This window comes from Puntigrus tetrazona, chromosome 3, assembly GCF_018831695.1.
Source record: "Puntigrus tetrazona isolate hp1 chromosome 3, ASM1883169v1, whole genome shotgun sequence".
NCBI lineage: Eukaryota > Metazoa > Chordata > Actinopteri > Cypriniformes > Cyprinidae > Puntigrus > Puntigrus tetrazona.
In genome coordinates, this window is record NC_056701.1 from 21706091 (window position 1) to 21721397 (window position 15307).

The 15307-nt window shown below is 35.5% G+C and overlaps 1 protein-coding gene across 4 annotated transcripts in view; it reads left to right on the plus strand.

The window, feature by feature from the left end:
- Positions 1-15307, plus strand: part of crhr1 (corticotropin releasing hormone receptor 1) — a 96385-nt gene that overhangs the window by 68348 nt on the left and 12730 nt on the right. For all 4 annotated transcript variants that reach the window (XR_006248723.1, XM_043232034.1, XM_043232045.1 and 1 more), the window contains 3 exons: positions 8013-8133; positions 12250-12403; positions 13737-13797. Coding sequence is in view for 3 of the 4 variants with exons in the window: in XM_043232034.1 (XP_043087969.1) it covers positions 8013-8133; positions 12250-12403; positions 13737-13797 (336 nt within the window). In the remaining variant the exon portion in view is untranslated. The remainder of the gene's footprint in view (positions 1-8012; positions 8134-12249; positions 12404-13736; positions 13798-15307) is intronic.

Consider the following 15307-nt stretch of genomic DNA (forward strand, 5'->3'; position numbering starts at 1 on the left):
TTGCGATGGAATACAGCAAATGGTGCTTAAAATGGTCTTTTAAACGATAGGGTACATACAGTAGGTTTGCTGGTGGATATTTTGCTTTACCATTTACACCTCAGTTTATGACCGCTTTATGTGTAAGGCAATAGAGAAACATAGAGAAATGTGAAAGTGTACAATAGGACTATGTGGGGCTAAAACTGCAAACTTAATACAATAAATAAATAAACGAGGAAGTTGGAATGCAATTATTCATATAATTATTTAAATGTGCTTACAAAACAAAAAACTTACTTATTATGCCTGTGATGTCAATCATGTCTAAACTTTGTTTATTAACTGTTTTTCTTTGTGGAAGTTTAATGGATTAAAAAATATAGTTTAATGAATTAAAAAATTAATGAAAAAAATATTCTCAAATCAATATATGTACAATACCCCTAACTTGACATTCTATATATAGCTAATATAATATATATCTTTAATTTAAATGATATATACTTTTTACGTATCACAACGTGATCTGTCCATTTTGTAGCTGTTATATAAAAGCATTGAATATTAACATGAGATTTATTGAACTGCAGAATGGATCATATCGCACTTCATAAAAGCTATTGCAGTAGAGATTTAATTTCAATCACTATTATGCGGCATGAATAGGATTAGTTCTGTATTAATAGTTTGTTTCAAGAGCGCTGCAACAGGCACGCTCCCAGGTTTCCACTGGGGAGAACTTATGGCCACTTGTCACCAGCACTGCCAGCCTGTCAGCACCGAGAACGCCTCCCTGACCCCCGCCCTCAGCCGCCATGGCCATGGTTGGCAACACGAGTACTTGTGCCCTGTGTGCGAATCAAGCAGTTAGAGATTTACAGACCTCCTGCTTTGAGGTATTATAAAGGCCACAATTTTATTCCTTAAGGGTCATGCTGCTTTCAGTGGAGCTAATGCTTTATTAATCTGATTATTACATTTTCCCCCTTAAATCTGATTAGGATAGCCTGTAATTTTAAAACTAAGCGAATTGTACCTGAATTAAATATCTGTTTCATGTGTTGCATAATTAACATTTCAGTTCATCAGTTTAAATGAAAATGTTTAATTTTTTTTTAGATTACACACAACATAAAAGCTTCATTGGTCTTTGGAGCACAATTTACGATGTTTTGGATGAAAATCGGATGGCTTGCAATGAATGCCAAACAATTATCACTGTCAAGGTGCAGGAAACCCTGAAAGGCATCATCAGAATACTCCCTCCGTCAGTGGATGAACCGCAATGTTTCGAAGCAACAAAAATACTTTTCATGCGCAAAGAAAATAAAACTAGTTTCACATATCCACTGTATGCAAGTAGTGTATGCTCTTCTGTGTCAGTATATGTTCAAATCAAAGTGAAAAATGTAGAAAATCTATCCGTGTGGTGATACAGAACCGCATGCACTATTTGCATCTAGTGGATATTCTCCTTTTTTTTCTTTGCATATGAAAAGTATTCTCATTGCTCCATAAAATACCGATTGAACCACTGATGGCAGATGGAGTATTGTGACGATGTCTTTTATGCTTTTCTGGGCCTTGACAGTGTTCATTACTTGGCAGTCAATGGGACAGTCACAAGCATTTTTTTACCCCGAATATTTTAATTTGTGTTCTGAAGACGAACAAAGCTTCTGCGGGATTGGAACGACATGGAAGTAAGTGATTATGACAGAATTTAGGTTTTGGTGTGGAGTAACCCTTTGGAGTAATCCTGCCATTCATGTCTCGAATGTAGATCAACATCAATTTCCTCTTTTGTCTTTTGACAACCCATAATAGGAATACTACTAAAAGTGTGAATCGTGCAATGACATATGTTATTAAGAGACTCTAAGAAAAGAGGGTAATTAGTCTGCATTTTGTCACGGTAAGCTGTCATGGCAAAAATAGTGCTTTGATTAACTGCTTGGGTGGTAATTGGAGAAGGCTTGTGCCCCTGATCCATATTGTCATGTACAGTATGTAACCCTCTGAGTTAAACAGAGGCAGCAGTGGCCCAGTTTTACACCATTGGCTGTTTATTTTAAGAAAGCATAGTGATACACATATCCCACAGGCAGTTATATTATTTCTGAACATCATCATCATAATTTTTATACACAAACCGCATCCTTAAACAAAAAAAAAAACTAGAACTGTACACTCACGTGGACTTACAAAGAATAGCATAGATAATAATATTGTGTAGATTTTCCTTTTTAAATTATTCTGTTTTTCACTATTTTAAATTGCTGACCACAAAACCAGCCATAAGTAGCACAGCTAGCAACAGCTGAAAATACCTTGTATGGGTCAAAATTATAGAGTTTTCATTTATGCCAAAAATCATTACGATATTAAGTAAAGATCACGTTCCATGAAACCATTTTGTAAATTTCCTTCCTTAAATAAATGAAAGCTTAATTTTTGATTAGTAATATGCATGGCTAAGAACTTAATTTGGACAGCTTTAAAGGTGATTTTCTCAACTTGTTTCTGAATGGAAAGCAGCCGAGTTATTTTTTTCTAATCTTACGTCTCAAACCTCATCATCTTTGTTTGCTCGTGCTCATCGATCCAGAAGGAACAGCGTCCTTTATCTATTATAACGCAGTTTTTTCTTCTAGATCAGGGATGGATTTTCTGGTGCTTGGTTTTTAATGATGAATAATTTAGGTCTTTGCTGACGCTTATCACATAGAGTTCATGTCCAGATGATGTGAGCTGGATCGGTATCGCGAATGTGGCCTTTTCCTGTGTGGCTCACAGGGATTTAGAGGCTCGTTGGGGAGCAGGGGGATGGGAAGCAGGGTCAATCACAGCGCACTCCAGTAGAGTCATAGTGGACATCTACTGCAGGAGGTCATTGGGAGGTAAGAGTCACTTGCTGAAAATGTCATTGAGCGTTAAAGAGTCGTATTGAATAGTTACACAAAAAGCAAATCATTTACTCACCATTTACTCGCCGCCAGATCTTTATGCTAAGATTTATGATCTTTTATACAACTAAGATATCAGGGAAGAATATCAGTACATTATGTTTTTTTTTCTTTTTCATTTCAAAACACGTGCACAATTGGTAAACTCATCTTGATGTTTTATAACCAGCTATGTATGTATGGCACTTTTGAAATAGCAAACTTGCTCGATAGCTCACTGGGTACAGCATTTGATTTATAATGCTTGTAATTAAATGTTGCCAGATTTACATTTGTGCTTTGGATATAATGCTGTTTTAGCACCAATCGCTAGACATGTCACAAAGAAGTTGTCACAAAGCGTGCAAGGAGCAACATAATATTGTTTCACAAAGGTTGCGTCACATATGTTTATGTATGTATATGTATGTTTTTTCCAATGAACCTGGGTTGCCATAAGGACTACTTTTTATAGGTTTTGTGGCATAAAAACTATTTTGCTGTCTCTTTGGCAGTTCACAAATGTGATTAGTATTGGGAAAACTGTGTTAATTAAAAACACATTTTCTTGTGCGTCAGCACACGAGGGTGAGAATTTAATGGCATGTTTTTAATTTTTTTCATTTATCAACAATATCCTTAAACGCACATAGATGTAAACTCAAAAAACATTAATCAGCTCTCCTTTTCAAGTGAAATAAAGCAACTGAAAACTGCAGGGTGTAAAATTAATGAGAGTTGTGCAGTAAAAGACAAATTTGTTAGTAGTGTGGGAAATCGCATCCTACGAGAAACATCTCTAACAACAGACCACATTAACAGAACTTAATTAACAGAAAGTACAGCCACATCTGCATGCAGCCACATTTACCCACAACCACTTGCCAGCATAGTGTATTTACACTGCCAGTTTGATCGTGTGTGTGTGTGTCTGTGTGTGAAGATTTGTGGGTGTACCGTCCGTAACTAATGAGAAAGTAATGTCAGAGGCAGCTGCTCAGAGTGTTGTGTGAACGAGGTCAGGGAACCACATAAGCGGCAGATACTCTGCTGCTAAACGCCCAGAGCTTGTGCATTCACAAGGACAACACTGGCCTCACAGCCGTCCTTCTTCAAGATAAAAGTCATCCTCACCCGCTCCCATTGTTTGTCTACATTCATCCATCACACTAGCTATTGCAGCCGGTTAACCGAGGAGGGAAATTAAATCTAACACAGTGACAAAAGCCTCTAAAACAGTGTTTTCAGTAGCTATGCCTGTTTGTAAATGGCATGCATAGAACATTTTGATTGCTTGTCATTTGCATATTTTGTTATATTAGGGGATGCTTATTATTTAAAAGATTTAAAAGTTTATATTTTATATATTAATATTTGTTTAGAAACAGTCCCAAAATTAAGATAATATAAAAATCTAAATAATAATAATAATAATAATAATAATAATAATAATAATAATAATATATCCTTGTTGTATAAACATTAAATGGATATTAAAATATTTTAACAAATATTGGGCTTAAAAGTCAATGTGTGATTCATTTTAATTCCATAAAATTTAACATCAGCTATTTTCTCCTCTTTTAGGGCTGTTATGATAGATTTTTCTTTTTAGCATCTTAATTTTTTTTTATCAATTATACTAAATGCATGTGTTAAATTGACGGCTCTAATTGTAATATGCAAGATCAAACCGGATGAAAAAGATACGAAACGAGAAAGCTTGACGGCAGATTTGGCGCTCAGTCAGATAACCTCTAATATGCAATTATAAACCAGAGGCGCCATTCATAAACATCAGTGATGACTTGAGTTTAACCGTCAAGTCTCATCTCATCTCTTCTTCATAAATCTCTGAAGCTGGCGATTACCATTCAGAAGATGGCACGACTTCCCATCTGTCACCAGGAAAATTGCATCATCATTTTCACAATCCATCCATCTATCCTGCAGATGTCAGGTGGCTTTCTCCCCTCCATGTTTATCGCAGATAGTTTTGATAGGCGGGAGTTTATTTATATCCATTCTCAAACAAAATGTGGTTTCGGTACCTTGATCTTGCTCTACAATCTGACAAACAGTCAAAATAATTAGCTGAGGTGGGGCTTCCAGCTGAGAAATGCGGTTTCGTCTCGGGTAAAGGATCTGGTTTGGGTAAAGAATAGTGACTCAGTGTCTGTGTGAGAGAGGCTTTTACAAAGAGCATTCACGGATACTTTTTAGCTTTATTGTAGAGCTCTAATGGAGCCACTCTCTGATGTCACTTTCAAGACTCATCTCATCTCTTTGATACTCTATGTTACCATTACAGCTGAATGGCTGTTTATATCTCAAGGAGGTGTGTTATACCTGGACAAAGATGTCCATTAGCATTCTCATTTTTTTTAAACAATCCTAGTGGTGATATGCTATTTTTGTATGTTTTTTTAAAGATCTGTCCATGTATCATTCTGTCCTTCTATCTATGTCGTTCTATCGGTTCTAATGTATTGATGTTTTAAGCTCAGACTAAAATTGTTGTTATCGAAGCTCTGTTTGTTATATTTTAAATTGGAAAAGGTTGTAATAAAAACATGTAACTGCAAAATAACGCACATTTTACAGCTAAAGTTCTTCTTTTGCGTTTTTGTAAGGACATTTTTAGAAAAGTTTATGCTCCTCATGCTGATGTTGTTTTCTTTTTAAGTTTGATCTGTTAATGAGATGCAAAGGCAGAGAGACAAAGGCAGAGCAATGTCATAATTTGTTTCATTGCATCCTTTGCACTAAATAAATTTTCCCAGACTTGCCGCTTCCTGCTGAGATGACACATAAATGCACGACTGAGGCAACTGCTAACTGCGTATTTGTAGGATTTGTGTGCTAACTTTTTTTGAGATCTGAGGTGAAATGTGAAATTAATTGGTTTAACATTTACAAAAAAATGCATTCCGTAAATCTATGACAGCATATACAACTTGTTTCATTGTCAGCTGACAGGAAAAGTGATTGTTTGGCACATTTTATCGCTTTAGGTCAATTCAACAAAGCTTCCATCTTTTTTCTATCTCTCCGTTTTACGTTTGTTTCCTTTAAGCTGTCGGAGTTAATTGGAAAAGAGGTCGGAAACGCGGAGAGAGTGGATGGATGTTAATCAGCTCTTATGGGCATAAACATGCATTCCAACATTATTTTCATATCCAGCAGCCAGTGGAACTTGAAATATCAATGAAATATGAGAAACTGGTTTAAATATGCAATGTAAAATTAGTGTCACGTATCTGTTCATCATCCCTTAATAATCCTTAACAGGTTAACATTTCAATGAGAAATAACACGTTCCAGGGTGCATTTCATTTAGAATAACACAACTTTAAAAGTTTTTTAATGGTGCCACCTTCTCATTTTTGCTGCTAAATTAGTTCTTTTGGTTTCTGACCCTGCCTGTGTTCGTTTGTGGCGCTGAGAGTTTACTCATGCTTCTGTTATTCTGTTTTTCTTCTGATCCGAGAAGTTCTGCTGTTTGTCTAATAATGATGACTGCTTTGATTTGGAGGTCACTGTTGGTCTTTGGTCAGTCATAAATACCGGCTTCAGCCTAAAGCTGATATCACAGGCAAATTGACCTTTGAGTCGCACTGCTGTTATTTATGCCATAACTTAAGAGAAGGAGAGAGAGAGAAGCAGAGAGAGAGGGTCATTTACAACACACTGTGAAAGAATAAAAATTCATGAAGATCACTGACTGTCAAGATACAATTTTGATTTGTTTATTTGTGAAAATGTTTTGAACTTGTCTTGTTGCATGCTAATCAAAACTTCACACATCTTATCCTTTACTATTAAAAAGTGGTTGTTTGTTTTTCCTTTTTGCTATTTTATCTTGCCAGTGTTGCAAAATTGAGCTTGGACTGGCAGTGAAGTCCTTATATATATATATATATATATATATATATATATATATATATATATATATATATATATATATATATATATATATATATATATAAAAATAGCAGCATGACGCCCTAGATTTTACATATAAACAGTCCTGAGGCCAAACAAAGGTCATTCAATAGCAAATTCTCACTCAGTCGCGAGGCAGCAGCAGGAAAAAACAGCCAGTTATAAAAGTTTTAAGCATATGTGTTCGTAAAAATAGAAGCTTGCAGAGAAATGCATCTAGATGGTGTTTTATATAGCGGCTCACATGAGAATATACAACGTATAGACTAGGAATGTTGTGCAGCAAATAGCCTTTCTGACTGTGTTTAGGGCAAAACCTTTCATCGCTCGTTGACACAAATCTGGGCAGTCGGTTTGAAAGCCAAGTTCACTCAAAGTGCATTAAGTTTGCCTTCAACTTCATGACCTGCTTCGGATTGACACTGTTTTGACTTCCGGTTTAGTATGTTGCATGTCGGAGCAGTTTCTTCTAAAGCCTTTCAGAACCAGAAAGCCTGTTGTGAAATGCTGAAATGTCGGAATGTAGCTTTTCAAAGTGGCAGCCCAATCCAAATGTTTCTTTTGAATGATAATGATGGGAAAACAGCACATTTTCACCGTCAAAGAGGTGGTTATTGAAGGGATAGTTTACCCAAAAAAGACAGTTCATAAAGTTTAACAAACCTTTATTGCTTTACCTGTGTCTGTGTCTTCTTTTGTGCTCCACAAAAGATAGAAAATAATATCAGCGCCATGAGATAACAAGTGAATGATCACAGATTTGAACTATCTCTTTATGTGCTTTTTTAGGGCATATAATCTAATTTATTAAACATTTTTAATCAGCACACACCCTGTGTGTATTTCATATGAGATCTGAATATGAAATGTGCATTACTTGAAGATGCAACCACTTCACACAGTTGGTGAGCCATTTAAAGATAAACATAATGTGCTCTGATGGGACCGCACGCTGAGAAAACTCAACAGCACAATGGATCTACCAATAAAACAACATGAAGGCACGCTGTGAATGCATTCACACCCTGTGAAAAAGACAAGAGAAAGCCATGATAGGAAGAGTGTTTTCATCTAACATCTTAACTCTTTCTTTCCTTCCATCTTTCGCCTCCTCCAACTTTCCGTCCCCTCCATTCTCAGGAGTATCCGGTGTCTGAGAAATATCATCCACTGGAACCTGATTACAGCATTTATCCTGCGAAATGCCACCTGGTTCGTGGTGCAGCTCACCATGAACCCAGAGGTGCATGAGAGCAATGTGGTGAGTAAACACATGCAGACAAATATTTTCTCTTTCTCCTATTGCTTTTTTTCAAAATTCACAAGCAGCGTGCACATAGTCCATTGTCTTTCTCGCAACACGTGTACACTTACTTTTTTGTTCCATGCATTGTTCGTTCTCACTATTTCTCTCTCTTCATCCTACTGCTATTGTCTCATTCTGTTGGCACATATGTAAACAAACAGTTTATTAAAGGAATAATTGACTCAAAAATGTACATTTCATCTGAACAGATTTAGAGAAAGTTTAGAGAGTTTCAATTAATAAAGTATAATTGTCTCATAATTACTTGAAGAATATCAAATGACTTCAAAACAATATTAATATGCTGGGATGTTTGAAAACTGATGCTTTTGAATGTTACCATCACACATGTACAGCTTCATATATATGGGTTTTCATAGACGCTAGGTCTGTTCAGTAGCTCGGAGCATAGAGATATTCATATGGCATTGTTGCATCAAGAAATGCTCTTTTATATGAGTTTCAACCCTAATGGGTAGGTTTAGAGTTTTTGTGTAGGGCATGTTGCCAACGTGATAGAGCATTAACTTTTAGCAACAGTACACAGATTTATTTCAATTCTGAACCATCGTAATGCATACCTACATCAACGTAATAAAAATGTGCATATTGAAAAGAAAGTCATGTAAAGCTAAATGTCTCCAAATCTGTCATGAAAAAAAAAGTACATCTTGGATGATCTGTGGGTAAAGTTTTTTTGGCTGAACTATTCATTTAATTGCATTGAAAAGCTGTCCCTGACACCTGGGTCTCTGTTTCTGCTCTCTAACAGACATGGAAATCTAACTGGTCTCAGAGTGTATGGCGTTGTTGGCACTAGATGCGTGTTGGTGGGTGTTTTGGGTGGGAATGCAAACAGCTCGGCCCCTGAGTCACCATCCGCTATGCTTCCCCAAGAATTAATTACCCTCCACATTTCTGTGTTTCCTTGATCAACTGTGCCGAGCAATTAATTCATCTACCGCCACGTCAATATCAGTCCCAAGGGGCTTTTCCATCTACATCCAAATTCGGCCTCGTACTTTACGATGCACATGGCTTTTCAGAAAGCATCAAAAGTTGGATTGCACCGTGTTTGGCCTCGCTCCTTATCATTCGCATTTGCCAAAGCGAAATTTGTACCTGTTTATCTGAATTTTATGCAAGGGCTGACTTAATTGGCTCTTCATGCTAAGATTTTGCACGGCATCACATTAGTTCTACCTCTGAACTCCCCTAGTGAGAAACTTAAAAAAGGAAGCAAAAAGTTGCAAGGGGTTTAAAGGCGGAAGTGGTTATTATGCATTCCTCCAGGTCTTTGAGCAGACAGCAGTGGCCTATTTTTCCTAGTTTCCATTCAAAGAAAGCTCCTTTGGGATATCGAAAAGTGATAAGAAAAGATTTGTGGACAAATGCCTTCCGTCGACCTGACTAGATGAAATACAATAAGCGTTCTTGGACAGAATGGCTGTTTGAATAAGAAGATAATTGTGTAAATAAGCAATGTCATTGATGCACTTGTTTTGAATCGTTTCAATTACAGTTCAAGCAAGTGAACCCGGTTGCCTCTTGGTTTATACAAAGACCATCTTGACTTAATCCTCTTTGCTTAACGAGGTTGAGCTTTGCATTATGTCTTTTTTTCTATATGTACAAGATGCATCTGTTAAAAAATGGCTCACAAGTCGCAGCAAACAGCTCCTCGCTGAACTTTATAGCACAAAATGACACGTTTATTGTAAAAAGTGTCACTTTGTGGAGAATAACGTACACGTAATGCCTGTTAATGAAAGACATTGTTCTGTAAGTAACTGTAAAATTAGCAATAAAGATCCCAAAGAAACGTTTAATCTCTACATGGTCCTAAATTCCTGTCACACCAGAGGGGCTGTTATGGAAGATGGTTGTAAAATTCTGCAGAAGTACTTCTGAGAGCCAGAGGACTTTATGACTGAAGAAGCTTTTCATTGTCCCCAGCTATTTCGCATGTTGAAACAAAATCGTTAGCATAGAACACATGTAATGGTCTATGGACTATTAGCTCACTGATCGATGCTGGGAAACAATAAACCTTAATTAGTTTTCAAGCCCATATGGCTGAGATAAGTGTTAGCCTGAGATTTTGCTTGCTCTTACAGATTTAAAGAAAACTCAAGAGGTCTGAAAATTTATAATCTTTCTGTGACCCTTGAATTCCCACTTCAGTCATAACTCACAGCTGTAATCTTCAATCTTGAGTCGAGAGTGACAGATTTTTTATCTTCTCTTGAGACAACAACTTGACAGGGCACAGTGATGAAATATGGCCAAAACAAAGGAGCGGCGGCTGGGATTAAACAGGATTAAATAGAGGGCTGACACACACACACACACACACGCACACACACACGCAAGCCCCTCTGATGTGGATGTCTCTGCAAATGTCAGAAGCATCTCTGCTTTCCCAGCAGCTGCAGTTTCTTTCATGCTGTCTTTTTAACATCTGTCATTTATGTTTTTGTTTTTGTGTGTGTGTGTTTTTTTGTTAGATTATTTGATTAAGAAATCTATACTTTTTTTAAGTATACACACTACCGTTCACTGATTTTTTTTTCTTTTTGAAAGAAATCTTGTATAAATGTATCTAATACTAAAAAAAACCCTGTAAAATAACTGTAAAAAAACTGTAATAATGTGAAATATTATTACTAACTGTAAAAAAGATGCAAAATGTATTAATGTATATATTTGTGTTTATTCTTCCTTTTACAGATTATATATTTAGCGCTTGTATTTGCTTCATATTTTTGTGGAAACAAATTTAGTGGATACATTTTTAGGATTATTTGATTAATAGAAAGTTCAAAAGAACAACATTTATTTAAAGTACTGCAGGTATTAGTATTGTTTATTATTGTGTACGTTGCTATTTATTCATATAAGATATTTAATTTATACACCTAAAATGATTACTACCAATAAGGATTCTTTTGAATTAAATAATTTTGGTGTAGGCTATTTATTCTGAATATAAAAGACTGTCTACATGAAAACAGGTAAAACAAAGAAAAAAAATGTAAAAGTACATCAGTAAAATTCGTAATTCTAGTAATTCTGAACAGCGACAATGGTTCTCTGTTGGGTTAATTCCAGAAACCACATTCACAAACAATATAGTTGTGATAAATGTAGCACAAGCGGCTCATGACAGAACACAGACTGAAGTCGCCAGACAGCGTAAAAAAATGGATAAAAGACCAGGTAAAAAATTGATCTTTTCGACAAAGGGGATTTGGAGATTTGGAGATGTGGCAACCACAAACATGAAAGCTGGCATAGAAGACGCGTGTTTAACAGTCTCCAATATTTTTGTCTTATTTTTTATTTATTTATTGTTTTTGGTGAAGTTTAGAAACACTTTCTTCTCGTATTTTTTCATCAGTGCTATTGCATGTTGATATAGTCACAGTTATTGTTTATTCACCCTATTTTTATCACGTCACAATTTTAGTTGAAATGGACGAAAAAACATTTTTAACATTTTTCAGCATAGTTACTACTAGTGTTTACACTGTTGTCTTATCTAAAAAAATCCCAACTTTAAAAACTGCCTTTGAAATTGAAATAGTTCAAATCCAATTAAATTACTTTTGATCTACCACAGCTTAAAGATTTCACATTCAGAAATAAGACTTCCATTTCGACACTGACCATCTGTATTACATCCTGAGAGGTATTGTGCTTCTGATAGTCCTCTCATGAGAAGCCCATAACCCACTGGCTTTCATCATGTTTTAATCTAAATCCGTTCCATCCCGAGGCCTCGTTTTAGACCTCCCATCCCAATCTACCCATCCTTAATGTCCCTTCCCTTGGAGTAAAAAGGTTTTATCCCCTGCTTGGTGTTTGAACTCGGCTTTAGTCATAAAGAGTAACCCTTCCACGCACACACAAACACAAATACGCCCAAGCGTTCATTTCCCTAAGCTATTAAAATAAAAGCATTTTAAAACAGAGAATGCTAACAAGAAGTGGCATGATGAGCTCCTCAGGCAAAATTTAGGACAGTTTCTAAATATCTAACTGGATTTCTCTTTCTCTCATTGCTCTCAGATCTGGTGCAGGCTGGTCACAGCAGCGTATAATTATTTCCATGTGACCAACTTCTTCTGGATGTTTGGAGAGGGCTGCTATCTGCACACAGCCATAGTACTGACATACTCCACCGACAAACTGAGGAAATGGATGTTCATCTGTATAGGCTGGTGTAAGTATCCCATGATGCACTGTGATGGAAATTATGGAAATTATGGTTTTTGAATCATGCATTTAGAAATAATTTTATGACTTACAGCACGTGCATGTATTGAGACATGTATTCAGACATGAACGTCACATTGCTGATGTAAAATTATTCCACGTTTATTACTTGTTTTCGTTCTTTTTGTACGTGTAAAAATTCATGAATAGCTTATACCAACTTAAAATATCTTAAATATTTATGAAACACGAAAAATATTTTATTTTAATTTATTTTATTTATTTTATCACTTTTTACAAACATAATAAGTACCTTATTGGTCACATATTATGCATTTATGTAATATTATGTATGTAATTATATACAATGTGTTTTTAAAGCAAGTTCGTTAAATGCAGTCCTTCCACTAAAAAATAGTTCCTGATAGGAACAAATGCAAGAAAATGTTCTGAAAGCACCTCTCATCTAATGGAGCTGAAATAAAAAGAATAGCTTATCATCCGCTGCATCATTTTTTAAAACCATATAGGATATTTTCTCTACCACATCTCATACATCATATATCTTTCCTGTCTTTTAGTTTTAAAACAGACTGAAAGCATTGTTACAGTGTAAACTGATGGACATATGAACATATAAAATCATTCCTGAAACATAAAACTAATACATACAGTGCATTTAATTTTGCCAAAATACATAATACACGGATAAGTTTTAATGCTGTTTTCTTGATTGTTTATGTTGCTCACAGTGGTTGCTCAGAGCAGGACACAGAACCGTTAATCGTGAATAAAAAACAGCTGCTGGAATATAACTAAGCTTTTATAAATATACATACATAATTGTGATATATATAATATGTATTATATATATATATATATATATATATATATATATATATATATATATATATATATATATAAACACACACACATGTATGTATTTTAAAAACATATAAAACATTTTTTTATAGTGGACACAGTGCAAAAACTGTGAAAGCGAATGCAAATTTCTGATTTTGTGTTGCCTTTAAAGTACAGCGGTGACTAAATTACTGTCAATTAATAACTTGAAAAGGAGGCACAGTAACAGTAGTAGATAATTACACTAATGAGGACTGCAATTTGATCAGGTTCTCTTCTGAACCATGGGCAAATTATTATTATGCGAATAAACAAGCCTTGGATTTTCCTCATTAAAAATGCATTGCAAATGAGTCATTGCTGAGGATTTATCACACAGTTCCTTAACAGTATCAATTATACTGTTTGTACAGTGTCTTTGATTTTTTCAAACTAATCAGAGTGGGTGGAAATTTGCTCTGCTTTTTTTTCCGCAGGTATTCCATTCCCCATCATCGTCGCTTGGGCCATTGGCAAGCTGTACTATGACAATGAAAAGTGAGTTTCTCCCATGCTGACGCTTTCATCCATTTTCTGTCTTTATTTATCTCTGTATAATTCCTGTATTTTACTCTAAACACACAGGCTGCCTCACCTCATTTACAATACAAGCAATTAAAGGTTAGATTAACTCCAATTATCTCTGTCATCTACCCTCACTCTGGTCATTAAACAATCGATTCACGATAAAGCCAGAGGAGCGTTTTGCGCTGAGTTGGGCTAATTAACGCCTGCTACTCACGAAATTGATGTAAACATCCTAGAGTTCAATAGTCAAGACATGATATAGTACAAGGTCTCCTGTATGAAAAGAAACAAATAAACAAACACACGCTTTTATTCAACATTTTAAAAGGACTGATTAAGGCAGATATTCTGCTAAAGCCCTCATTAACTTATCAAGTCTCAAGATGGGAAACTTTACAAACAAACAATGAATATGAAATGTTAATTTATTCATATTCAATAGAGGAAGAGGGTATTTAATATTCTTTTTCCAGACTTGGCTTTTGGGCTTAAGTGCATAAAACATGATTTTATTGTAAAATAAGGAAGTATTTGTACCGAGGTGGAGATAAAACAACAGTACAATTATTGTCTTCTGCTTAGATAGATAGATAGACAAGATAGATAGATAGACAGACAGGCAGACAAATAGATAGACAGGCAGACAAATAGATAGATAGATAGATAGATAGATAGATAGATAGATAGATAGATAGATAGATAGATAGATAGATAGATAGATAGATAGATAGATAGATAGATAGATAGATAGATAGATAGATAGATAGATAGATAGATAGATAGACAGCAGACAAATAGATAGACAGGCAGACAGACAGATAGATAGATAGATAGATAGATAGATAGATAGATAGATAGATAGATAGATAGATAGATAGATAGATAGATAGATAGATAGATAGATAGATAGATAGATAGATAGATAGATAGATAGATAGATAGATAGATAGATAGATAGATAGTTGCCTGACTCATTCGAAAAGAATACATGCATGAGGTCAAAGCAAGCATCACCCACACCACATTAAACATGTGATAAACTATTCAAGCACTGTTGTAGACAGCACCGGAAAAGCATTTCTAAAACATGCTAATTTTTACCTGGATGAACCGGTGCATGTCTTTGGTTGAGCTCCACAAACGACAGCAGTTTGCCATTCAGACATATCCCCAAACGCCACATGTTCCTCTCTTGTTGTTCCTGTAGAACTGACACGCTCAGCCGAGACAGTCTTGATTATGCCGTGTACCCAACTGAAACTGTAAGATTAACAAATCTGGTGCATATCTGCCCAAGGGACACACTTGCTGCCTTCCCTTCCTTGCTTTGTTTCGTTTTTATATATAGAAAAGCTTCTTTTTGGATATTTTTCAAGTGGATCTTTTTTAACCGCATTACTAGACTTGCTTGTTTAATCATTGTGCTAGAATAATAAACAATTATCTCAAAGTCCCTTTATATTGTTACGATGATAAATAG